Source organism: Dendrobates tinctorius, unplaced genomic scaffold (assembly GCF_039654945.1).
Source record: "Dendrobates tinctorius isolate UK_male_01 unplaced genomic scaffold, ASM3965494v1 ptg000377l, whole genome shotgun sequence".
Lineage (NCBI taxonomy): Eukaryota > Metazoa > Chordata > Amphibia > Anura > Dendrobatidae > Dendrobates > Dendrobates tinctorius.
Window position 1 is genome coordinate 3,030,450 of NW_027362043.1, and position 26,234 is coordinate 3,056,683.

The 26,234-nt window shown below is 42.9% G+C and overlaps 1 protein-coding gene across 2 annotated transcripts in view; it reads left to right on the forward strand.

Annotated features, from left to right (window-relative positions):
* MRPL54 (mitochondrial ribosomal protein L54) overlaps positions 1–26,234 on the forward strand; it is a 48,295-nt gene that overhangs the window by 15,818 nt on the left and 6,243 nt on the right. For both annotated transcript variants that reach the window (XM_073563069.1, XM_073563068.1), the window contains exon 2: positions 20,676–20,832. In XM_073563069.1, coding sequence (XP_073419170.1) covers positions 20,676–20,832 — 157 coding nt within the window. The remainder of the gene's footprint in view (positions 1–20,675; positions 20,833–26,234) is intronic.

Here is a 26,234-nt window from a genome sequence, read left to right on the forward strand (position 1 = left end):
ATAAAGTGCAGCACAGATTCATCTCACGTAAAAGCCCAGATCATTAGATCAGGAACAGGACAGACATTTATAGGACATTTCTCTGACTCCTGACCCCACAGCAGTGCCTCACTACTGAGCATGTACATAAAGTGCAGCACAGATTCATCTCACCTAAAAGCCCAGATCATTAGATCAGGAACAGGACAGACATTTATAGGACATTTCTCTGACTCCTGACCACACAGCACTGCCTCACTACTGAGCATGTACATAAAGTGCAGCACAGATTCATCTCACCTAAAAGCCCAGATCATTAGATAAGGAACAGACATTTCCCTGACTCCTGACCCCACTGCACTGCCTCACTACTGAGCCTGTACATAAAGTGCAGCATAGATTCATCTCAGCTAAAAGCCCAGATCATTAGATCAGGAACAGGACAGACATTTCCCTGACTCCTGACCCCACAGCACTGCCTCACTACTGAGCCTGTACATAAAGTGCAGCACAGATTCATCTCACCTAAAAGCCCAAATCATTACATCAGGAACAGGACAGACATTTATAGGACATTTCTCTGACTCCTGACCACACAGCACTGCCTCACTACTGAGCATGTACATAAAGTGCAGCACAGATTCTTCTCACCTAAAAACCCAGATCCTTAGATCAGGACAGACATTTATAGAACATTTACTTTACTCCTGACCAGGGCTGTGGAGTCGGAGTCGGTGTTCATTTTGGTGGAGTCGGTATAAAATGGACCGACTCCGACTCCTAAAATATATAATAAATTGGGTACAGTAGTTCAATGCAGAATGTGCTGAATATTTTTTCATAGGAATTTGCGAAAGTTATGAAATGTCCTATATATGGCTGTTCTATTCCTGATCTAAGGCTACATTCACACACAGCGTTTTTGCTGCGTTTTTTTGTGGATACGTTTTTCAGCTGCAAAAGCCGATCAGATTTTTAAAAACGGCATCACCTGAAAGGTTTTTGAGCTCATAGATAATGTTTTCAATATCAAAAGCAGATTAGAAATCTGCTCTATCCATTATCCATATCTGTCTCCATATCTTATCTGTACCAAAAAGAATGAAAGCTAGATAGCACAGACTAACACTTCCTGCCAGGCAAAGGAGGAGGAAAGAGCGTCTCAAACATCATTAACAAGATATTTTGTAAGTGACAAAGTTACTGTAACAATGACAGCAGATATGTCTAACAGACAGCTCATACAGCTTGTTGTGAAGGACGGTGTACCATTATCACTATTGGCACGACCAGCTTTTACAGCTCTTAATGGAGAAATGGCCGCAAACTTGGTGTTTCTCTGGAAAGAGAAAGTATTAGAAAATTAGTGATTGAAGAAGCCCTTAACCAAAAGGAAGATCTTAAAAAGACTCTCAAAAGACGCTTCATGTTTCTTACAATGGATGCCTGCACACGTCACAGAGTGAACTATTTTGCCATCAATGTTCGATATGTTTGTGACAACAAAAATTGTTACCAACACGCTGGCAGTAAAAGATACTAAAGCTCATCACAGCAGCCAGTTTCTCCAGGCCTAAGTGGGAAAAGTTCTGCAAGATTACAAACTCAAAAAAGAACAGGTTCTTGCTACTGTAACGGACAATGCTTCTAACATAAGTACAATTACACTGATGAATGAGAGTAATGATCAACAGCTAGAAGAAAATTTAGGATTCAGTATGTTTGAGACGGAAGGCCACAGTGCTGTTCATGTAACTGAGGAACAAACAGATATTACAACAGAAGAACAGCAAAATTATACTGTAGAAATAGATCTTGTTGAAGCTGCTTCAAAACACTTTCCTATTCATCACATGCACTGTGTTGTGCACACGCTGCAGCTGGCAATAAGAGAGAGTCTGCAAGAGGGACATGCTGGAAAGTGAGGAAATTGGTTATTGCCGCCAGAACCCCTAAAATTGATTCCATCTTGAAGAGACGTGCTGGAAAAGGGCAATTGTGGATCAACTAAAACCGTTTCTTATAGATATGGCGAACCCTCAGGTAACCCTAAATGAAGGTCAATGGACACAGGTGGCTGAATTGAAGGAATTGCTTAATCACCCATTTACTGTGACTAAAAAATTACAAGCTGAGGATTTAACTCCTGGCATTTTCATGAGGGAGCGGAAGAACTTGCTATTTTGCTGTTTAATCGCAGATGGCATTTCTGCTTCAATGAAACGGAGAGAGACACAGCTATTGGAAAATAAAATTTTTCTGGCAGCTGTTTATGTGGACCCAAATCATTGTATATTGCTTGATGATCAACAGCTTACTAAAGGAAAAGAAGCTCTGACTGAGGTAGCAGTTAGGATGAGTGGCCTACAGGAGGACTGCCAGGCGCAAGAGGACTCAGGTCCTGACAGTGCTACTGCTGCCATATCTTCATCCTCATCAGATGTGGAGTTTGACTTTGACAAGTATTTGGATGACATGGAGCAGGCAAAGCGTTGCCGCACGGAAAAAGACCACTCCATCTCCTATAGCAAGCAGATTGACCATATCTCAGCAAAATGTTTCATTTGCTCTCAAAGAAATAGAAAAATTCAACCGTTCATCAAAACTCACTGTGCATGAGGCAATTCCTTTATACCCGGAAATTGTTAGAGATGTTGCCCATGTGGTTACGGCTTTGTTTCCAACCCTATTGTAGAGAGGTTGTTCTCTGGCCTTAAAATTATTAGGTCAGATTTGAGGTAATCTATGAAGGAGGATCTGATGGAGGCAATTTTATTTCTTAGAACAAATTCATAGACTGCACAAATGTTATTTAGTATGTTTTTGTTGAAAACTGTTTTTTGCCACTTATACACATACATACACACTATGTAATAAACTGTATGTATGTGTGTGTGTATATATATATATATATATATATATATATATATATATATATGTAATCGATATTGCATAGTGTATTACATGTTTACAATTTATTAGTTTTTTGTGTTCTAAAGTTGTATTCCAATAAATATTATGTTCTATCTAAATAGCTTGACTATTGTATCATAAAAATGATTTAATGTCTGATGTTCACATTGTACTAGAATAAATTTTTCACTTACATATAAGCAATATATGTGGGAGTCGGAGTCGTGGAGTCGGTGTAAGGGAAACTGAGGAGTCGGAGTCGCAGGTTTGGCTTACCGACTCCACAGCCCTGCTCCTGACCCCACAGCACTGGTCACTACTGAGCCTGTACATAAAGTGCAGCACCATTTCATCTCACCTAAAAGCCCAGATCATTAGATCAGGAACAGGACAGACATTTATAGGACATTTCCCTGACTACTGACCCCACAGCACTGCCTCACTACTGAGCATGTGCATAAAGTGCAGCACAGATTCATCTCACCTAAAAGCCCAGATCATTAGATCAGGAACAGGACAGACATTTATAGGATATTTCCCTGACTCCTGACCCCACAGCACTGATCACTACTGAGCCTGTACATAAAGTGCAGCACAGATTCATCTCACCTAAATGCCCAGATCATTAGATCAGGAACAGGACAGACATTTATAGGACATTTCCCTGACTCCTGATCCCACAGCACTGCCTCACTACTGAGCCTGTACATAAAGTGCAGCACAGATTCATCTCCGCTAAAAGCCCAGATCATTAGATCAGGAACAGACATTTATAGGACATTTCCCTGACTCCTGACCCCACAGCACTGCCTCACAGATTCATCTCACCTAACAGCCCAGATCATTAGATCAGGAACAGGACAGACATTTATAGGACATTTCCCTGACTCCTGATCCTACAGCACTGCCTCACTACTGAGCCTGTGCATAAAGTGCAGCACAGATTCATCTCAGCTAAAAGCCCAGATCCTTACATCAGGAGTAGAACAGAGATTTGTAGGACATATAGCTTTCCCAAATTCTTATGAAAAAATGTACAGCACATCCAGCATTACATTACTGTGCCTAATTTGTTATATATTTTTGGAGTCCGTCCATTTTATTCCGACTCCACCAAAATGTACACCGATTCCATAGCCCTGCTGAAAGCAATGCAGATCTCTGCGAAAGCCCATCCACCATCGGCTCTTGCCAACTGTAATTGTTTATGGTATAGTCAGTGCAATTCTATTGGAGGCTGTCTGCTTTCTTTAACCCCTTAATGTCCAATGATGGACACAGTCCGTCATCAGACATCTCCCCCTGCTTTGATGAGGGCTCCGGTGCTGAGCCCGCATCAAAGCCGGGACATGTCAGCTGTTATGAACAGCTGACATGTGCCCGCAATAGGCGCGAGTGGAATCGCCGTCCGCCCGCGCCTTTTAACTAGTTAAATCCTGCTGTCAAAGCTGACCGGGCATTTAAATAGCATTTCCGGCCGCCGGGCCGGAAATGACATCATCGCCGACCCCCGTCACGTGATCGGGGGTCCGCGTCATGTTGCCTGGACAACCAGAGGTCTCTATGAGACCTCTATGGTTGTTCCAGGCATATGGCTTTCAGCGCCACCTGGTGGTCGGCGCTGAAAGCACAGCAGTAAATCTGCTACATATGGGCGATCTGCTCATCGCCCATATGTAGCAGAGCCGATCAGGTTGTGCAGGCTTCTAGCCTCCTATGGAGGCTATTGAAGCATGCCAAAAGTTAAAAAAAAAAAAAAAAAAAAAAAAAATTAAAAAAACCTAAAAGTTCAAATCACCCCCCTTTCGCCCCAATGAAAATAAAACTGTAAAAAAAATCCCACATACACATATTGGGTATCGCCGCGTTCAGAATCACCCTATCAATAAAAAAAGCGTTAACCCGATCGCTAAACGGCGTAGCGAGAAAAAAATTCAAAACGCCAGAATTACGTTTAACGGGCGATCAAAAGAACGTATCTGCACAAAAGTGGTATCATTAAAAATGTTAGCCCGGCACGGAAAAAATAAGCCCTCACCCGACCCCAGATCATGAAAAATGGAGACCCTACGGGTCTCGGAAAATTGCGCAAATTTTTTTTTTTTTTTTTTTTTTAAGCAAACTTTGGAATTTTTTTTCACCACTTATATAAAAGAGGACATAGACATGTTTGGTGTCTATGAACTCGTAATGACCTGGAGAATCATAGTGGCAGGTCAGATTTAGCATCTAGTGAGCCTAGCAAAAAAGCCAAGCAAAAAACAAGTGTGGGATTTCACTTTTTGGGAAATTTCACCACACTTTGGAATTTTTTTCCGTTTTCGAGTGCACAACATGGTAAAACCAATGGTGTCATTTAAAAGTACAACTCGTCCCGCAAAAAATAAGCCCTCACATGGCCATATAGATGGAAAAATAAAAAAGTTATGGCTCTGGACAGAAGGGAAGGGAAAAATGAAAATGCTAAACCAAAAATACCCCTGGTCATTAAGGGGTTAAAGGTCCTGCTTTATTCTTTAACTTTTTTTAGCTGCCTGGACACTTCCTCATTGCAACTAGGGCTTATTTTTGGAGTAGGGCTTTTATTTCAAGCCTACTAGGAAAAAAACAAAACAAAACGAAAGTTTCTGCTGAGGTTTATTTTCGGGGTATCCCTAATCTTAATGATTCATTATGGTAAAAAAAATGGTTGTCCATGATTTCTTGAGAAGCTGTCCTGAATAATACAAAATCAAGTTAACAACCCTGCCACATATGCCTATTTTGCTTTGGACTGCTGCTTACTGACGTATCGACGAGCCCCACCTGCCGTCGTAGCAGCACTGGCAGACGAACACCGCCTGCCATCATAGCAGCACTGGCAGACGAGCCCCACCTGCTGTCGTAGCAGCACTGGCAGACGAGCCTCGCCTGCCCTCGTAGCAGCCCTGTCACACGAGCCCCACCTGCCCTCGTAGCAGCCCTGGCAAACTAGCCCCACCTGCCCTCGTAGCAGCCCTGGCAAACTAGCCCCACCTGCCCTCGTAACAACATTGGTACACGAGCCCCAACTGCCGTCATAGCAGTCCTGGCAAACTAGCCCCACCTACCCTCGTAGCAGTACTGGCACACGAGCCCCACCTGCCCTCGTAGCAGCCCTGGCAAACTAGCCTCACCTGCCCTCGTAGCAGTACTGGCAAACGAGCCCCACCTGCCCTCGTAGCAGCCCTGGCAAACGAGCCCCACCTGCCCTCGTAGCAGCCCTGGCAAACGAGCCCCACCTGCCCTCGTAGCAGCCCTGGCAAACGAGCCCCACCTGCCCTCGTAGCAGCCCTGGCAAACGAGCCCCACCTGCCCTCGTAGCAGCCCTGGCAAACGAGCCCCACCTGCCCTCGTAGCAGCCCTGGCAAACGAGCCCCACCTGCCCCCGTAGCAGCCCTGGCAAACGAGCCCCACCTGCCCCCGTAGCAGCCCTGGCAAACGAGCCCCACCTGCCTCCGTAGCAGCCCTGGCAAACTAGCCCCACCTGCCTCCGTAGCAGCCCTGGCAAACTAGCCCCACCTGCCCTCGTAGCAGCCCTGGCAAACTAGCCCCACCTGCCCTCGTAACAGCAGTGGTACAAAATACCAGGGATTGTCAGTCTTCTGTTTTGAAAATCATGTCGTCCCTCTATCTGAAATTGAGTCTCCAAAACTGAACGTCTTGTGCCCTTCTCCCTCCCCCTCTCTGCTAACCTACCTATACCTGATATTGCAATTACTTTGGGTGGTTGAACCATAACTCCCAAGCAGCATGCTCACTGTCTGAGGTCATATTTGACACAGGACTATCTAGTCACTCGCTAGCTCATGTTACCAGCATCTTAAAGACCTCTCCAGAATCCAACATTTTTTCACCTTTTGAAACTGCAAAAACTCTTACTGATGCTCTTCTTCATTCTCATCTGTACTTCTTCAACGCTCTACTAATTGCTCTCCATCTAAACAAACTTTCTCCTCCCTCATCATTGTCTACCATCCTACCCATTCCCTCCATTCTGCGGCTGATCTAAGACTAACATCCTCACATAATCTGAACTTCCCACTAATAGTATTCCCCCCCCTTTCTAAATTTTCCGCAGCATCTAATCGCTCCTGCTTGTGATGAGCAAATTTGTTCGAAAAACAATCTACAAATATAAAATCGGCACGAATATGGCACATTCGGATTCGTGATCAGAATTGTGAGCAAAATTTTATAAAATCTGAAACGTGCGGTATAGTATTTGCGTTGCCACTAAAATATTTTCAGCACTTTGGCTACGATAATGGTGGTGCATGATGAGCGTGGGGCTCGTGTTTGAGGGCAGGGGGTGGGGAGAGCTCAGAAGAGCGGCGTGCATCCTGACACAACTGCTTGTGACATCACATGTCCCTTTCCATACAAAGAGCGCCAGTTTGACAATGTAACGCTGGGACTGTTAGCAGCTAGATTTTAGCTGGTTAGCTAGGCGTGCGCTCCATGCATGAGTAGACCTTCCTAAATCTTATTTTTTTCACTTGCTAAATATGATACAGCCAGGCATTGTCACCTTGTCATTTAGTGTTGTGGTGACATTGTTTTGTGATTTGAGCTGTTCGCCATAAAATTTTTTATTTTATATAATTTTTTTTTTTCAGTTGCTACCGTGATTCAGCATGCTATATCTCCCCTTATTTAGTGGCGGTAAAATTCCGCTGTCTGCATAGCTCATGCACATTAAAACAGACAAAATCAAATTCTATTGCTAAACGTCATACAGCTCGCCATATCTCACTTTATAATCTTGTGGTGGTGAAATTGTTCTGTGTGTAAAGCTGTTGTACAGGAAAAAAATTTTGGGGGGGCAGTTGGTAACGTGATTCAGCATGCCATATATCACCTTTTCATTTAATGGCATGAAATTGAACAGTCTTTATAGCTCATGCAGAATTGCACATTAACCCCTTCCTGACATCCGACGTACTATCCCGTCCATGGGACCCGGGCCCCTATGCCCATGGACGGGATAGTACGTCTACCGCGATCAGCGGCGCCCACGTGGTGAGCGCCGCTGATCGCGGCCGGGTGTCAGCTGATTATCACAGCTGACACCCGGCACAATGTGTCAGGGGCAGTCACGGACCGCCCCCGACACGTTAACCCCTTGCACACCGCGATCAAACATGATCGCGGTGTACCGGAGGTTAAAGGGAAGCATCGGCAGAGAGGGGGCTCCCTCCGTGCTTCCCTGAGCCCCCCACAGCAGCGCAATGTGCAGCGCTGCTGCGGGGGGCTCCTTTCCTGCAGGCCCCCGAATCCAAGATGGCGACGGGGGCCTTCGGGGGGCCTGCAGGAAGCTGGCTTCCTCAGTGCCTGCAAAGCGCAGGCATGAGGAAGCCTTCTGCACTGCCTGTGACAGATCGCTGATTTGTCACAGTGATCTATGATGTGACAGATCAGCGATCTGTCACAGGACAGTGATGTCCCACCTGGCACTATTTAATAAAGTTAAAAAAAAAAAAATAAAAAAAGTGTTAAAATAATTTAAAAAAAAAATCGGCAAATAAATTAGAAAAAAAAAAATATTCCCCCAATAAATCCATTTTTTGGAAATAAAAAAAAAACAATAAAAGTACACATATTAGGTATCGCCGCGTCCGTAACGACCCGCCCTATAAAACTCCCATTAGTTAACCCCTTTAGTGAACCCCTTAAAAAATAAAAATAAAAAACGAAGCAAAAATGATTTATTATCATACCGCCAAACAAAAAGTGTAATAACGCGCGATCAAAAAGACGCATATAAATATCCATGGTACCGCTAAAAACGTCATCCTGTCCTGCAAAAAACGAGCCACCACACAGCATCATCAGCGAAAAAATAAAGTTATAGCTCGCAGAATAAAGCGATGCAAAAATAATTATTTTTTATATAAAATAGTTTTCATTGCATAAAACCGACAAAACATAAATAAAGACCTAAATGAGGTATCGCTGTAACCGTACTGACCGAAGAATAAAAACACTTTATCAATTTTACCGCACGCGGAACGGTGTAAACGCACCCCCCCAAAAAAAATTCATGAAACGCTGATTTTTGTTCATTCTGCGTCCCAAAAATCGGAATAAAAAGCGATCAAAAAATGTCACGTGCCCGAAAATGGTACCAATAAAAACGTCAACTCGTCCCGCAAAAAATAAGACCTCACATGACATGGGTCAAAATACGGAAAAATTATAGCTCTCAATATGTGGTGATGCAAAAACTATTTTTACAATAAAAAGCGTCTTTTAGCGTGCGACAGCTGCCAAATATAAAAACCGCCATAAATAGTAAATCAAATCCCCCGTTATCACCCCCTTAGTTAGGGAAAAATAATAAAATAAAAAAAAAATGTATTTCCATTTTTCCGTTAGGGTTAGGGCTAGGGTTAGGGCTGAGATTAGGGTTAGGGGTGTGTTGGGGTTCGGGTTGGAGTTAGAATTGGGAGTTTCCACTGTTTGGGCACATCAGGGGCTCTCCAAATGCAACATGGCGTCTGATCTCAATTCCAGCCAATTCTGAGTTGAAAAAGTCAAATGGTGCTCCTTCCCTTCCAAGCTCTGCCATGCGCCCAAACAGTGTTTTACCCCCACATGTAGGGTATCAGCCTACTCAGGACAAATTGCAAAACAATTTTTGGAGTCCAATTTCTCCTTTTACCCTTAGGAAAATAAAAAATTGGGGGCAAAAATATCATTTTTGTGGAAAAAAATGTTTTTATTTTCACGTCCGAGCGTTATAAACTTCTGTGAAGCACTTGGGGGTTCAAAGTGCTCACCACACATCTAGATAAGTTCCTTAGGGGGTCTCGTTTCCAAAATGGGGTCATTTGTGGAGGTTTCCACTGTTTAGGTACATTAGGGGCTCTCCAAAGGCAACATGACACCCGCAGACCATTCCATCAGTCTGCATTCCAAAACGTCACTACTTCCCTTCTGAGCCCTGACGTGTGTCCATACAGTAGTTTTCTCCCACATATGGGGTGTGAGCGTACTCAGGACAAATTGGATAACAACTTTTGGGGTTCAATTTCTCCTCTTACCCTTGGGAAAATAAAAAAATTGGGGACTAATTGATCATGTTTGTGGAAAAAATACGAATTTTTTATTTTCACACCCGGGCGTTATAAACTTCTGTGAAGCACTGGGGGGTTCAAAGCAGGGCTGTGGAGTCGGTAAGCCACAGTTGCGACTCCGACTCCTGGATTTTATCAGGCTCCGACTCCGGCTCCGACTCCTTCATAAATGGCCAATTCATAACAACAAATTTACTGTTGTAAAATATTAAACATCGTGCTTATTCAGTTTCTCACCATCATATAAGTAATCAGACCACTTAGAGCAAAAACTACATTTATTAGAATACAATTAGAATATAGCAAATAACTTTTATAAACTTTTCTAAACTGTAAGTAAATATGCAATAAACACTTTTATGCAGTTAATAAGAAGAAATCTATAAATTTGTCCTCAGAAAAAGTATTGCCTCTGTCAGATCCTCCTTCATGGATGCCCTCAAATCTGATCTAATTATTTTGATAGCAGAGAACTACCTCTCTACACTAACTTGTGTTGGTGGCAAAGCAGTAACCACTCGGGCAACATCTCTGACAATGTCAGGATACAGAGGAATCGCTTGTTGCACTGTTATTTTTGATGAATGGTCAAATTTCTCAATTCCTTTTAGTGCACATGAAAAATTCTGCTGAAATGTACTGGCTGTGTTCCTTGATGGGGATGAGTCTTCTTCTATGCGGGAACGCTTTGCACGGTCCTTGTGATCCAAATATTTTTTTAAATTAAATTCTTCATCAGTTGATGGTGAAGATGTGGCAGGACGACCAAATTCTTCTTGGTCCTCCTGACTGTTCTGCAACCCTTTCATCCTTACTGCTATTTCAAACAGAGCTTCTTTTCCTTAGCTGTTGATCATCTAGAAGAATCCGATGCATTGGGTCTACATAAACAGATGCCAAAAGAATGTTATTTTGTAATAGTAGCTCCTCTCTCCGTTTCATTGATGTAGCAATGCCACTTGCAATTAACCCTCCTCTTTGGGACAGGCGAAACATCAGGTTCTTCCACTCCTTTAAGAAAATACCTGGAGTTAAGTCCTCTGCTTGTAATTTTTTAGTCACTGTAAATGGGTGCTCTAGCAATTTTTCCAGCTCAGTCACCTGATTCCACTGACTTTCATTTAGCGTCAGTTGAGGGTTAGCCATGTCTACAAGAATGGTTTTCAGTTCAACCAAGCGCTGAATCATTAAGTAAGTACTGCCCCATCGTGTGGCTTGATCATTAATTGCCCCTTTTCCAGCACGTCTCTTCAAAATTGAGTCAACTTTAGGGGTTCTGGCAACAGTAGCCAATTTTCTCACCTTGCCAATTAGTGCAGCAGCATGTCCTTCTTGCAGACTGTCTCTTATAGCCAGCTGTAGCGTATGCACAACACAGCGCATGTGATGAATGAAAGAACATATTGACACAGTTTCAACAAGATCATCTAAACTATCATGTTGCTGTTCATCTGAAGCAACTTTAGTTTGCTCCTCAGTTACAATACTGTGTTCCTCTATTTCAAACATTTCTGTGTCTGTGGACCCAGAATGTTCTTCTAGCTGCTGGTCACCATCATTACTCTCATTAGCTTAATAGTACTTATCATATTTGAAGCATTGTCAGTTACGAAAGAAAGAACTTGCTCTTTTTTAAGTTCATAGTCTTGCAGAACCTTTTCCACCAAGACCTGGAGAAACTCACTGGTGTGATGAGCTTTGGTGTCTTTTACTGCCAATGTCTTGGTAACTATTTCATTTTTGTCACAAACAAATCGGACATTGATGGCAAAATAGTTCACTCTGTGACGTGTGCAGGCATCCATTTTAAGAAACAGAAAGCGTCCCTTGAGAGTTTTTTTTAAATTCTTCCTTTTGTTTAAAAGCTTCTTCGATTACTAATTTTCTAATACTCTCTCTCTCCAGAGAAACACCAAGCTTGCGGGCCATTTCCCTATTCAGACACATAAAAGCTGGTCGTGAAAATAATGAAATAGGCACACTATCCTTTACAACAAGCTCTATGATCTGTTTTTTAAATGTATCTACTGTCATTTTCACAGTAACTTTGTCACTGACAAAATATCTTGCAACTGATGGCTGCAAAGTTCTATGCTCCTCTGTTTGGCTGGAAGAGCTGGGCACTGGTTCATTGGTTTGGATGCAGCCTTTCTCATCCACTGCTTTCAGTACTTCTGGATGAAAGCGCTGTAAATGTCTCTCTAGATTAGAAGATCTGGTAGGAGCATTTTTATCTTTGCCTGAATATGCACTCATCTTGGCTTCACAGCATTTGTTTTCGTCTGGATCATTTGTCATACACTGACAGACATAATGTTTTCTATCTTGAGTGATGGTGAAATGTTCAAATACAGCTGATTTAATGTGATGCTTCTTTGACATTCTCAGGTTTTTAATTCTGCATTCACAATCCAAATGACAATTGTTTTTCCTAAAAACAATTGTACAAAATTATTGCCAGGTCGTACAATTGATATAGTGGTCAGTAATACTGTTATTATTCCTCATGTACTCACAGTTAACTGATGCAAAGTTTGTTGAAAGGATAATACTTCTTACAGTCTTCCTCTTCTGAGTAGCAGGCAGCTGTGAGATGCTTGGAAGATGCACACCTAGTATGATCTAGTCTAGAGGAGGAGCTTTACTACTAAGAATTTGCAACACATTTTCACTTTCAGTTTCATACATTGTAAGTAGGGGGGTTGGGGCAGCATGAGGTTAACCAAGTATAAGATTAGATAAGGGCAGTGGAGAACAGTGACACACAAGAAGTAAGAAATGTCTCTATCTCCAGCAGAACTGCTTATCACTGTTGTTCATAGTTTGATAGAACATATATATTTGAGTAACATTTATAAAATTCATATGAAAGTTCAATTATGAAATATTAATACCTTTTTTTTTAAAGCTGGAGTCTGTACATTTCTACCGACTCCGACCAAAACTAACTCCGACTCCACGACTCAGACTCCACAGCCCTGGTTCAAAGTGCTCACCACACATCTAGATAAGTTCCTTGGGGGGTCTAGTTTACAAAATGGTGTCATTTGTGGGGGGGTTCCACTGTTTAGGTACATCAGGGGTTTTCCAATCGCGACATGGTGTCCGATCTCAATTCCAGCCAAAAACGTCAAATGGCGCTGCTTCCCTTCCGAGCTCTGCCATGCGCCCAAATAGTGGTTTACCCCCACATGTGGGGTATCAGCGTACTCAGGACAAATTGCACAATAAATTTTAGGGTCCTGTTACCCTTGGAAAAATAAGAATTGAGGGTGAAAAGATGATTTTTGTACTGCTGTACGTTATAAACTTCTGTAAAGCCCTTGTGGGTTCAAAGTTCTCACCACATATCTAGATAAGTTCCTTGGGGGGTCTAGTTTCCAAAATGGGGTCACTTGTAGGGGGTTTCCACTGTTTAGGTACATCAGGGACTCTCCAAACGTGACATGGCGTCCAATCTGAATTCCAGCCAATTTTGCATTGAAAAAGTCAAACGGCTCTCCTTCCATTCTGCGCTCTGCCATGCGCCGAAACAGTCGTTCCCCCCCCCCCCCCCACATATCAGGTATCAGCGTACTCAGGACAAATTGCACAGTAACTTTTGCAGTCCAATTTCTCCTGTTACCCTTGGTAAAATAAAAAAAATTGAACCTGAAGTATTTTTTTTATGAAAAAAAAGTTAGATGTTCATTTTTTTTTAAATATTCAAAAAAATTCCTGTGACGCACCTAAAGGGTTAATAAACTTCTTGAATGTGGTTTTGAGCACCTTAAGGGGTGCAGTTTTTAGAATGGTGTCACTTTTGGGTATTTTCTATCATATAGACCCCTCAAAGTGGCTTAAAATGTGATGTGGTCCTAAAAATAAAATGGTGTAAAAATGAGAAATCGCTGGTCAACTTTTAACCCTTATAACTTCCGAACAAAAAAAATTTTGTTTCCAAAATTGTGCTGATGTAAAGTAAACATGTGGGAAATGTTAGTTATCAAGTTTTTTGTGTGCCGTATCTCTGTGATTTAAGGGCATAAAAATTCAAAGTTGGAAAATTGCAAAATTTTCAAAATTTTCGCCAAATTTCCGTTTTTCTCACAAATAAACGCAAGTTATTTGAATGAAATTTTACCACTAACATGAAGTACAATATGTCACGAGAAAACAGTGTCAGAATCACTGGGATCCATGGAAGCGTTCCAGAGTTATGACCTCATAAAGGTACATTGGTCAGAATTGTAAAAATTGGCCCGGTCATGAACGTGCAAACCACCCTTGGGGGTGAAGGGGTTAAAACAAAAAATATTCTGTTCCTAAACGTGATAAAGCCTTGTCAGGGATTTACTCGTCTATCCCACTCTCAGTTCAGGTTCAGAACCGGCCGCTCTTTGGCGACCCCTCTTACCCTCAGGTTAGTCAGGGAACTACACCTAGGATAAGTTATTCACCAGGAAGGCTGCCTTGACGTGTACCGGCTATTGGGCACTCTGAAGTGAGGGCGGTATGTATATCCCCTGTCTCAGGCAGGAAATGCACACATACAGTGGGTACGGAAAGTATTCCGCCCCCTTTAAATTATTCACTCTTTGTTTCATTGCAGCCATTTGGTTAATTCAAAAAAGTTCATGTTTTTTTTCTTATTAATGTACACTCTGCACCCCTTCTTGACTGAAAAAAAGCAAATGTAGAAATTTTTGCAAACTTATTAAAGAAAAACTGAACTATCACATGGTCATAAGTATTCAGACCCTTTGTTCACTATTGAGAAGAATCACGCTTTTGAGCTAGTACAGCCATGAGTCTTCTTGGGAATGATGCAACAAGTTTTCCACACCTGAATTTGAGAATCCTCTGCCATTCTTCCTTGCAGATCCTCTCCAGTTCCGTCAGGTTGGATGGTGAACGTTGGTGGACAGCCATTTTCAAGTCTCTCCAGAGATGCTCAATTGGGTTTAGGTCAGGGCTCTGCTTATGTATTTACTAACATACGGTAATACATCAGGCTAGATCCCAGTTTGAAATTGTGTTGGAGCATATCCTCTAGGTTATACAGGCCTTATCCACACTAAAAACAAATTTGTTCAGTTACTAACGTTCTACAGTAGGGGAGATCTCACTTTAAAATTGTTTATAGCATCTAGTCTGTTATACAGGCCTTATCCACAGCCTTCCCCCCCAAAGAAAAAACAAAATCTTCTGTTACTAATGTCATACAGTAAGGGAGATTTCACTTTGAAATTGTTTGGAGCATATCTTCTTTTTCTACAGGCCTCATCCACACTGAAACAGTCCTTTCTTCTGTGACTAATGCAATTCAGCACGCCATATTTCATCTTTTCAATCAGTGCTGCTGAAAATAAGCTGTATGCAGAGGTGGTGCAGAGTAAAAAATCTAATTTTTAGTTGCTAATAGTGGGGTAAGAGCACAGAATCTGATCAACATGACCGGGCAAAAAGCGAAGCCATGGTGGAAGGAGGATTAGGCTTGGTGTTCAAGGTGTACGTGGGATAGGTGGTAATGTTTGTGAAAGCACTAGTGAACCAACAAAGGCAAATCACAACTTCTGTTACGGACATAGTTTTTAATGTGCTTCATTGTTCTCGCGTAATTGCAGTCTGTGATATCTTTAATGGGGCTTCTGTGCCTGCTGTTGCTGCTACTGCTGCAGATGTTAATACTAACACTGTTAACACTAATTTGTGGAAATGTGAACAGTCATGCTTGGGTGTCCATCTGCTGGGTTGGGTGTAGTGGAAGACATGTTGGTCCCTATGATACTATTTCTAATGTGGTGAAATTGATGCCACATTGGTGTCTGCCACTAATTTTTGGAAATGTGGGTACTCCAGGTTAGGTCTCCTACATGTGTGTTGCCTGTAGCAGTAGGCTGACTTGGGGAAAACCACTGTGAAGATGGTCTTCAAGCATGTTTTGATACTTCAACATGGGCGCATCCCTTTACAGGGGGAAAGCAACTGGCAAAATATACTTTTGTATCGTTGATCAAACAGACTGGCAACACAGGAGTCAGCACTAGTTAGAATCCTAACTATACAGGTAACAATCATGTTTCAGATAATGCTGCAAGAAGGCATCCTTTTCCTGGTCCTTCTAAATTTCTTCCTCCCTTTGCAACCCCCTGTGAGTTGACAGACCTGACCTTAGAGATATTGTTAACCATAAAGGCATCCCACTCTGCTTCCTTCTTTTCCTTCAGAACCACCACCACCACCTCCTCCCACAGACTATTTAAAGTGGACTTAAGCATGTAAATGACAGTAATGGTGATGCTGATGATGGCATCGTCAGTGCTAACCATTTTGGTAGTCATTTCGAAAACTTGCAGAAGAGTGCAGAGGTCTTACATCAGTGTCCACTACACAAGTGTGAATTGCACCACATCTGTATTGCATTGTGCCAGCCTCTGCAAAATGTCATACTGCACCAGGCCTAGGTGATGCTGTCACATGTGAAGAGTTGAATTCCATGGTGTAGTCACATCGCATATCCGTCCGAAAGATCTCTATACCAACTGAAGTGGAATGGTGGAAGTGAGCACTCGACAGTGGTGACTGCAGCAGTGCGTCCAGGCTGGGACAGCGGCGGAGGAATTGCTGTACCATCAGGTTGATGATGCGAGCTATTCAAGGCATGTGTGTGAAGTTGCCCCGGCGTAGGACCGACACCAGGTTCGCACCGTTACTGCACACGGCCGTCCTTGGCTCAAACGCTACATGGGTAGCTGTCCACAACTCTTGATCTGTATGACTGTGATCTCCAAGGCATGTTAATTTAAATACTCCCTGATTGCCGTGAGCCTTGGCTGTGAAGTACGGAGGTGGTGAGGATTATCTGTGCAGTGTTAGAACGTGTGTTTCTTTAAGGCAGAGGTTGAGTGCACAGGTGGAGGCCCTAGAGGAGGTGGAGGAGGCAGAAGCACTGGAGGAAGTGTTATATATACAGAGGTTTGTTCCGCAAGCCCTGGGGATTCCAAGACTTTGTGTCTAGTGCTTTAGTTCTCCATCCTCTGGTGTTTAGTTCTCCAACCTCTGTTGTCTAGTAGTTTAGTTCTCCATCTTATGGTGTGTAGTGGTTTAGTTCTCCTTCCTCAAGTGCCCTGCAAGCCTTCAGGCTTGTGGGGAAGGCCCTTGACTGCCTGCCCCCACAGCCGCCAGAGTCATCCAGTTCCCAGTCTGTGAGATGTAACGCCCCTGTCCATGCTTGCTCATCCAAGAGTCTGTGTTGAAATGCACCCTGGCAGACATAGAATTTTTCAGGGTACTTGTGAGGTTGTCTGAGGCACGCTGGTGTAGCACAGGCACATCTTACTTAGAGAAGTAATGGTGACTGGGGGACTGCGATGGCAATCAGCTTTTAGAAACCATCTGGTCTGTACCAACAAGCCGGAAAGGCTGCATTTCCGTGGCCAACAGATTGAAATGGTATGCAGAACCCACCCACTGTGATCTTTGGATGATAGGGCCCAGCTGAGAGCTCTTTGCTACAGACAATTATGCGATTGGGTGACAATCATCTGAGGAGGCCGCAGGCTGCTCACAATAATTACAGGTGCTTCTCCCAAAATTAGAATATCATCAAAAAGTTAACTTCAGTTGTTCAATACAAAAAGTGAAACTCATAGTCATTACAAACAGAGTGATCTATTTCAAGTGTTTATTTCTGTTAGTGTTGATGATTATGGCTTACAGCCAATGAAACCCAAAAGTCATTATCTCAGTAAATTAGAATACTTTATAACACCAGCTTGAAAACTGATGTTAAAATACAAAATGTTGGCATATTGAAATGTATGTTCAGTAAACGCACTCAATACTTGGTTGGGGCTCCTTTTGCATTAATTACTGCATCAATGCTGCGTGGCATACAGGCAATCAGCCTTTGGCACTGCTGAGGTGTTATGGAAGCCCAGGTTGCTTTCATAGCAGCCTTCAGCTTGTCTGCATTATTGGGTCTGGTGTCTCTCATCTCCTCTTGAGAATACCCCATAGATTCTCTGTGGGGTTAAGATCAGGCGAGTTTGCTGGCCAATCAAGCACAGTGATACTCATGTTTTTAAACTAGGTATTGGAACTTTTGGCAGTGTTGAGAGGTGCCAAGTCCTACTGGAGAATTAAATTTCCATCTCTAAAAAGCTTGTCGGCAGAGGGGAAGCAAGAAGTGCTCCAAAATTTCATGGTAGACGGCTGCGCTATCTTTGGTCTTGATAAAACACAGTGGACCTGCACCAGCAGATGATGTGGCTCATCACTGATTGTGGAAACCTCACACTAGACCTCAAGCAGCTTGGATTGTGTGCCTCTCCACTCTTCCTCCAGACTCTGGGACCTTGATTTTCAAATGAAATGCAAAATTTACTTTCATCTGAAAACACCTTAAATCACTGAGCAACTGTCCAGTTCTTTTTCTCCTTGGCCCAGGTAAGATGCTTCTGGTGTTATCTATAGGTCATGAGTGGCTTGACACAAGGAATGTTACACTTGTAGCACATGTCCTGGATAAGTCTGTGTGTGGTGGCGGTGTCCGTCTTTTTAGGCGTGCATTAAAGTGCGGTCAACCACATTTTTGTGCACTTCTGAAAAGGACATCACTGAACAGAGGCCAGATGGAGTCCAGTGTAACTCTACTGCCTCATCATAGTGAATGGATTCCTCAGGAGTTTCACCTGAATCGCGTCACTTGGAGAGAGAGATGGAAACCGTGATGTAAGTGCTCAGCGTAGGGCGCAGGACAAATGTGATCCTAAATGTTATGTAAAATGTTCCCAATAAAAGCTTCAACTCAATCCACAAAAAAAGGAAGTGCCCACTCGGGCCTGTCATCTGTTAATGGAAATATAGGGGGCTTCCACGTTACAGGTAGTACAAAGGCTCTGGAAAAGTGAAATGGCTCCTCGCCCCTCAAAAGAAATTCAGTCAATTCTCTGCTCCCAAATACAAATGCCCCCCTCCCTTCTGAGCCTCAGTGTGTCTAAACCACATAGAGTCCCCACATGTTTGGCATGTCTGTAGTGATGAGAGCCTGCCTAATTGCGTGTCTCCAGAAGCATGAGCTGGGTATAACGTGCTGGTCATTACAATGGCATTTTACAATTTTCACTTGGTAACATCCAATGCTGCTTTTTTTTCTGGAAAACACCCATGGTGTCAAAATCACCACTACCCCTGTAGATAAATTCCCAAAAGGGTATAACTTTAAAAATGGTGCCACTTGAGGGGAGGATTCTGCTTTTCTAGCACTTGGGTCTCTGTATATGGAGCCCACAAACTATTCTAGGAAAATCTGCTCTCCTGGAGGCAAATAGCGCTCCATCCCTCCCGAGTCTCGCTGTATAGCTAAGTACTACTGTACAGCCATATAAAGTGTATTTCTACATTTAGCAGAAATTGAGACAAATTTTGGACATCTTGGTGCCATTATTACCAATTTTTCAGTGTGAAAATGTAAAATTTGGGGCCAACATACAATTTTGGTGCTAAAAAATTAAATTAATTTTCCTTCACTGCCCAATGGTATAAAATTGTGTGACATACCCATGGTGTCAATATGATCACTGCACCCCTAGATGAATTCATTGAGAGGTTTAGTTTGTAAAATGGGGACACTTTTGGGGGGGGAGTGCCGTTCTGGCACCTCAAAGGCTTGCCAGTGTGACATGGCACCCTCAAATCAGTGCAGCAAAATCACTGTAATATGGCGCTCCTTTCTGAGCTTTGCACTGTGCCTGAAAATGAACACATCCGGAATCACTGCGCGTACAGAAGGGGGCGGTTCTTTGGGCGGAGCTGGGTTTCCGCTCCATCCAAAGTGCCGACAATCCGGATCATGGAGACGTACCCTTTCTGGCCACACAAAGCTCCCTGAAATTCCGAGCCAGGCTCTTTCATCAAAAATCAGTGTCTGTCATCACAAATGCTCTGCTGGGTGATTGGGCAAAAAATTCCCAGAAACCCTTCCAAAACAGTGTAACTTCTTTTAGCTCCAAAGTGGGGACCAACTTCATATTAATGCCTGTGGGTTTAATAAATGATGTGATCAATGCTGCTGTAGGTGTTGTGTAACTGTCCCAATACTTTTGTCCATACAGGGAAACTTGGGAGTTTTCCTGGGCGTATGTATTCAACAGAACCAGATGTCTGAAAAGAGGCTTTATAAGTAGAAGGCGGGATTGATGGATCTGTGCATGACCATACATTTTTCCTTTTGTGGTCTGTGGATAATGTGTCTTGGTGTCGGGGCAACACGGTGGCCTTGCAGCGCTGGGGTCCTGGGTTCAAATCCCACCAAGGACAACATCTGCAAGGAGTTTGTATGTTCTCCCCGTGTTTGCGTGGGTTTCCTCCGGGTACTCCGGTTTCCTCCCACACTCCAAAGACATACTGACAGGGAATTCAGATTGTGAGCCCCCATCGGGGACAGTGATGAAAATGTGTGCAAACTGTAAAGCGCTGCGGAATATGTTAGCGCTATATAAAAATAAAGATTATTATTATTCTTGGTTTTGTGATATTGCTACAACATATTGTCCATTTTAGTCGACATGTATTAAGGCAATAGTTGCTTGTGATGGGTTTGATTCATATGACATATTCATGCTTACAATACACTTATGGAGGAATAGCGTGGTCATTTTTTACAAATCCTTCTTGGAAATAACAATGTTGTTTTCTTCACAGTGCTTAAAGGAAAGGGAAAAGGATTTGTTAAAGAGGTCCAAAAAGGTCCTGAAGTATGCAAAGACCCAGCTATCCTGATGACCCATGCCATGGGCGTGAATATATACAAGTCTGGATCAGATGTTAAGTTAAAGGATGACTCTCAGTATCCTGAATGGTAATTCTCTACCTTACTTCCAAGGAATATGTTAGACAGCTAGAACTCCAACCAAATAAGTCGTCACAAGAAATGCTTCAGAAGACCCACGCTTTAGCTAGAAAGAACAGATGTAAAATTTTTCTTGAGTAAATTAAAGTTAGTAGCTCATGAATGATTTTCATACCAGAAGCCCCAACTAACTGAACCTGTCATGTCCTAAAACACTATTATCTAAGATTCACAGCTAATGGACTTCCAACACACCCCCCGACACGTTGACGGCTCGCTCTACTCCGATGCGCTGTCAAGCAGTGTCGGAGCGCGCCCACACTGCTCGCACTATACTGAGCAATGAGTCTAGCCAGTTCAGCCCACCTCTATGACCGGAACGCTGAAAACCAGCAAACCAAAGTTCATGTCCTACTGGCAGCCATGATTTCAGTAAGGCAGCCGTACAGCATTGAAGCTTCATTAATCTGCTGTTTTACGGAATATCTGCAGGTAAATAACGTTTGGGAACATGACAGGTTCTTGTAAACATTCTCCCCTTCTCTGCCTTGTAACACCACATCTCCTAATATGATTGATGTACAGGGTGGGTCATTTATATGGATGCACCTAAATAAAACGGGAATGGTTGGTGACATCAACTTCCTGTTTGTGGTACATTAGTATATGGGAGGGGGGAAACTTTTCAAGATGGGTGGTGACCATGGTGGCCATTTTGAAGCCAGCCCACCCAGGTGTATCCATATAAATGGCCCACCCTGTACATAATCATCACCCTACACAGGCTTTGCCGGCTGTATGGATCAAATAAAAAACCTCATTCTTCGGTGGGGGCGCTAAGCACGGTCCGGAGTTGCCCATTGGAACATTTGGTGCTCATCACAATGCAGCACTGGACAGATTCAAAGGTTTTCATTTTTAAGATGCAAGGTGCAGCCTAGGAAACATAGTACACTTTGTTATAAATGTATGAACCTTCTGGAAAACATTCCATCAGTAGGATTATGGGGAAAACCTAATGATTGGTTCCATTTAAAGTAACTTGCCACTTTTCTAGCATTAAAAAGATGCATAATTGTTTGCTCCAATATGTCTCTGGTTGCTGCTGGGGGTCGCAACTGGGCACATAAGTCTCCTTTTCCTCCTGGCAGCTGGTAATGCAGTGCTTTCCATCTGGCTCTAATGCTATACCACCTCAGAGACCAGCAGGGCTGGAAGTGATTCCTCTTGGCTGCTCTGTACTGTGACCACCATCACTCAGCTTACTAGAGATTCACAGTGCTATACATTGCTGAACACTAGGTGGCAGTATATTGGCTAACTGAACATCAGAAAAAACCCTATACTTTTTTTAGGCCTGTTTCACACTTCAGTTTTTTTTGCTCAGTTGCAATCCGCCAAAGATGGGAAAAACAGATCAGTTTCCGTTGTGACACCAACGGATGTAACCGGACTGTTTTTTTTTTTTTTTAGGATCCGCTGAAGTAGGAAAGGTTTGGAAACTTAAAGGAACGAAAGAGCTATTTTTCACTGCTTCCAGAACGGCGTTTAGGGTTAAAATGAATCGCCGGGCAGGCGCAGTCAGAAAAATCGGGCCGCCAGTGTAAAAAAAGTTTCATTGTCCGTCTGCTCTGCCCGGAAAACGCTAAAATTTTAGCGGATCCGTCAAACTGATGACCATCAGTCAAAATCCGCCACTAATATGTCTATGGGGAAAAAACGGATCCGCCAAAAATAGGAGCGGATCCGTATTTTTCTAAAAGTGGTGGATTTTGACTGACGTAAAAAAACTGAAGTGTGAAACAGGCCTTAATGATAATTTGGGGGAGAAAAAAAAAAAGCAAAAACATGCATGAAATGTTGTTTTTAGAGTTTATACACGTCTGCATTTATATAATTTCACAGAATCAGCTAAGATCTGTTTATTCTGCAGTAATCCTTGAGTACCTGCCAATCAAAGAATGACTTTCTAGTACATTTCTATGTGCAGTACTGTGTCCTAGGCTTGTCAAACCTCAGAACTGTGACGGGTCCCCATCCATAGAGGTGTCTCTGATTTGCCCCAATAGCAGATGTCAAGGAAAAGAAGAGTTGCGCTTGTTGGATTTCAAAATTCCTCAATCCTTTTTGTTCATCTGCAGTAGGAAAAAATCTAAATAATGAAAATGTCTTTATAAATGAGTATCTAAAGCACTACAATTTTTTCTACAGTCATGGCCAAAAGTTTTGAGAATGACACAAATATTAATTTTTACAAAGTCTACTGCTTCATTTTTTCTAATGGCAATTTGCATATACTCCAGAATGTTATAAAGAGTGATCAGCTTAACAGAAATTACTTGCAAAGTCAATATTTGCCTAGAAAATGAACTTTATCCCCCAAAACACATTTCAACATCATTGCAGCCCTGCCTTAAAAGGACCAGCTAACATCGTTTCAGTGATTGCTCCATTAACACAGGTGTGGGTGTTGATGAGGACAGGGCTGGAGATCAATCTGTCATGATTAAGTAAGAATGACACCACTGGACACTTTAAAAGGAGGCTGGTGCTTGGCATCATTGTTTCTCTTCTGTTAACCATGGTTATCTCTAAAGAAACACGTGCAGTCATCATTGCACTGCACAAAAATGGCCTAACAGGGAAGAGTATTGCAGCTAGAAAGATTGCACCTCAGTCAACAATCTATCGCATCATCAAGAACTTCAAGGAGAGAGGTTCCCTTGTTGCCAAAAAGGCTCCAGGGCGCCCAAGAAAGACCAGCAAGCGCCAGGACCGTCTCTTAAAAGTGTTTCAGCTGCGGGATTGGGCTACCAGCAGTGCAGAGCTTGCTCAGGAATGGCAGCAGGCAGGTGTGAGTGCATCTGCACGCACTGTGAGGCGGAGACTCTTGGAGCAAGGCCTGGTCTCAAGGAGGGCAGCAAAGAAGCCACTTCTCTCCAGGAAAAACATCATGGACAGACCTGATATTCTGCAAGAGGTACAGGGAGTGGACTGCTGAGGACTGGGGTAAAGTCATTTTCTCTGATGAATCCCCTTTTCGATTGTTTGGGACATCTGGAAAACGGCTTATTCGGAGAAGACCAGGTGAGCGCTACCACCAGTCTTGTCTCATGCCAACTGTCAAGCATCCTGAAACCATTCATGTGTGGGGTTGCTTCTCAGCCAAGGGAATGGGCTCTCTCTCAGTCTTGCCTAAAAACACAGCCATGAATAAAGAATGGTACCAGAATGTCCTCCAAGAGCAACTTCTCCCAACCATCCAAGAGCAGTTTGGCGATCAACAATGCCTTTTTCAACATGATGGAGCACCTTGCCATAAAGCAAAGGTGATAACTAAATGGCTCAGGGAACAAAACATAGAGATCTTGGGACCATGGCCTGGAAACTCCCCAGATCTTAATCCCATTGAGAACTTGTGGTCAATCATCAAGAGACAGGTGGACAAACAAAAACCTTCAAATTCAGACAAAATAAAAGCATTGATTTTGCAAGAATGGACTGCTATCAGTCAGGATTTGATCCAGAAGTTGATTGAGAGCATGCCAGGGAGAATTGCTGAGGTCCTGAAGAAGAAGGGTCAACACTGCAAATATTGACTTGCTGCATTAACGCATTCTAACTGTCAATATAACCTTTTGTTACTCATAATATGATTGCAATTATATTTCTGTATGTGATAAAAACATCTGACAAACACACATAAAAACCAGAGGCCAGCAGATCATGTGAAAATATAATATTTGTGTCATTCTCAAAACTTTTGGCCATGACTGTAGTGGGATTCTATCTGGTACATTACAATGACAGAATGTGAGGGCATGTGCAGTAGGAGCGTCACCGCACATTCATGTGTAGGAACATGTGCTCCTAGTGGATATTCTAGTATATGGAGAAGAAAAGACCTACATAACAATGAGTACACCTGAAGTTTCTTAAATCAAATCAACACCTGATTCTATATGAAATATATATGAATCGAATAATATGCTCCATTAGGAACATATGCAAGCACCAAAAAGGGTTCCATATTTGCAAGATATATTCCCAGCATCACAATTTATACATGATTGCAAGAAACCATGAAGGTTAAGGTGTGTAACCAGAAAAGAGGTATGGACAGTCTACCTGTGTTAATATAGACAGTTAAGTCAGATTATCAGATAATGCAGAAGGTATTACCCGTATAACAAATTGGATCTCAAAAGCCTCATGAATAATGTAAGGTCCAAGAAGGATTGAACTAAGAGGATATCACCTGAATAGATATAGCAGATACTGAACGATTAATCACAGAGTTGCCACTGGTCATCGAACATGCCATAAGCATATACCGGTATACTGTATACCAGAATGTTGACTATAAGCAAGAAAAAGCATAAATAAATGCATAGATCTAAAAAGCCCTACCTGAAATTTTTGTCCTACAGTAAATTGTGAGAGATGGAAAAGGCTATAAGGAGAAAGAATTATACCTACTGGCACCTAGTATATTGGAACCGATTAGGCTAAAAAGAGCAGCGTGGCATCACCAAACTTGGCAAGGCAGGCACGTCTTCATCAGGGGGTGAGGTTCATTACAGCCATAGCTTAAATATGTTCGTAAAGCGAACCTGTCAGCAGGATTGTGCACAGTAACCTACAGACACTGTCAGGTCGACACCGTTATACTGATTGCACTGATACGTGGTGATGAAATCCGTCTTGTGGTTGTTGTTTAATCTTTATTTTCAGTGTTGAGTTAATGATATGCTCACGCTCCAGGACGGCCTGTGGGGGGTCTTTATATGGTGCTCTGATTAGGTATTCATCAGTATGGCTTCTGAGAGGTCACTGATCCCGTTACAAAAAAAATTACATTTAGCAAAATGGCGCTGTCAGCTGCACCTGCGCAGTAACATGTATCACATTATGCTTATAATATTGCCGGATAAAGAAAAGAAAACTTACTGTATTTTTCTGATTATAAGATGCACTTTTTTCCCCAAAAAATTTTGGGGGAAAATGGGGGTGCGTCTTATAATGCGTATGTACTTTACTGGTACCGTTGCTGCAGGCCACAGGCTGGGATGAGGGGGTGTCCGGCAGTGCTGCAGGTGCCCGGCTGTGCTACGGGTTTTTGGCTTTGTGGGTGTGTCCGGCGACGCTACCCAGTGCTGCTGCGGGTGTCTCCTGGTGATGCCGGGGCTCAGCTGACATTTTGTGAAAGGCAGTTCCATGGTTATCTGTGCAGTGGACTCCAGGAAATTTCATCTCCCGAGATCTTGGTGCCGAGCTCTCCATCTGTGCATGCTCCGCCCCCCGGCAGCCATTTTCCCGGAGTCCACCGCACAGGAAACCATGGAATGGCCAGGACTCTGGCCTTTCACAAAATGTCAGCAAAGCCCCGGCATCACCAGGAGACACCCGCA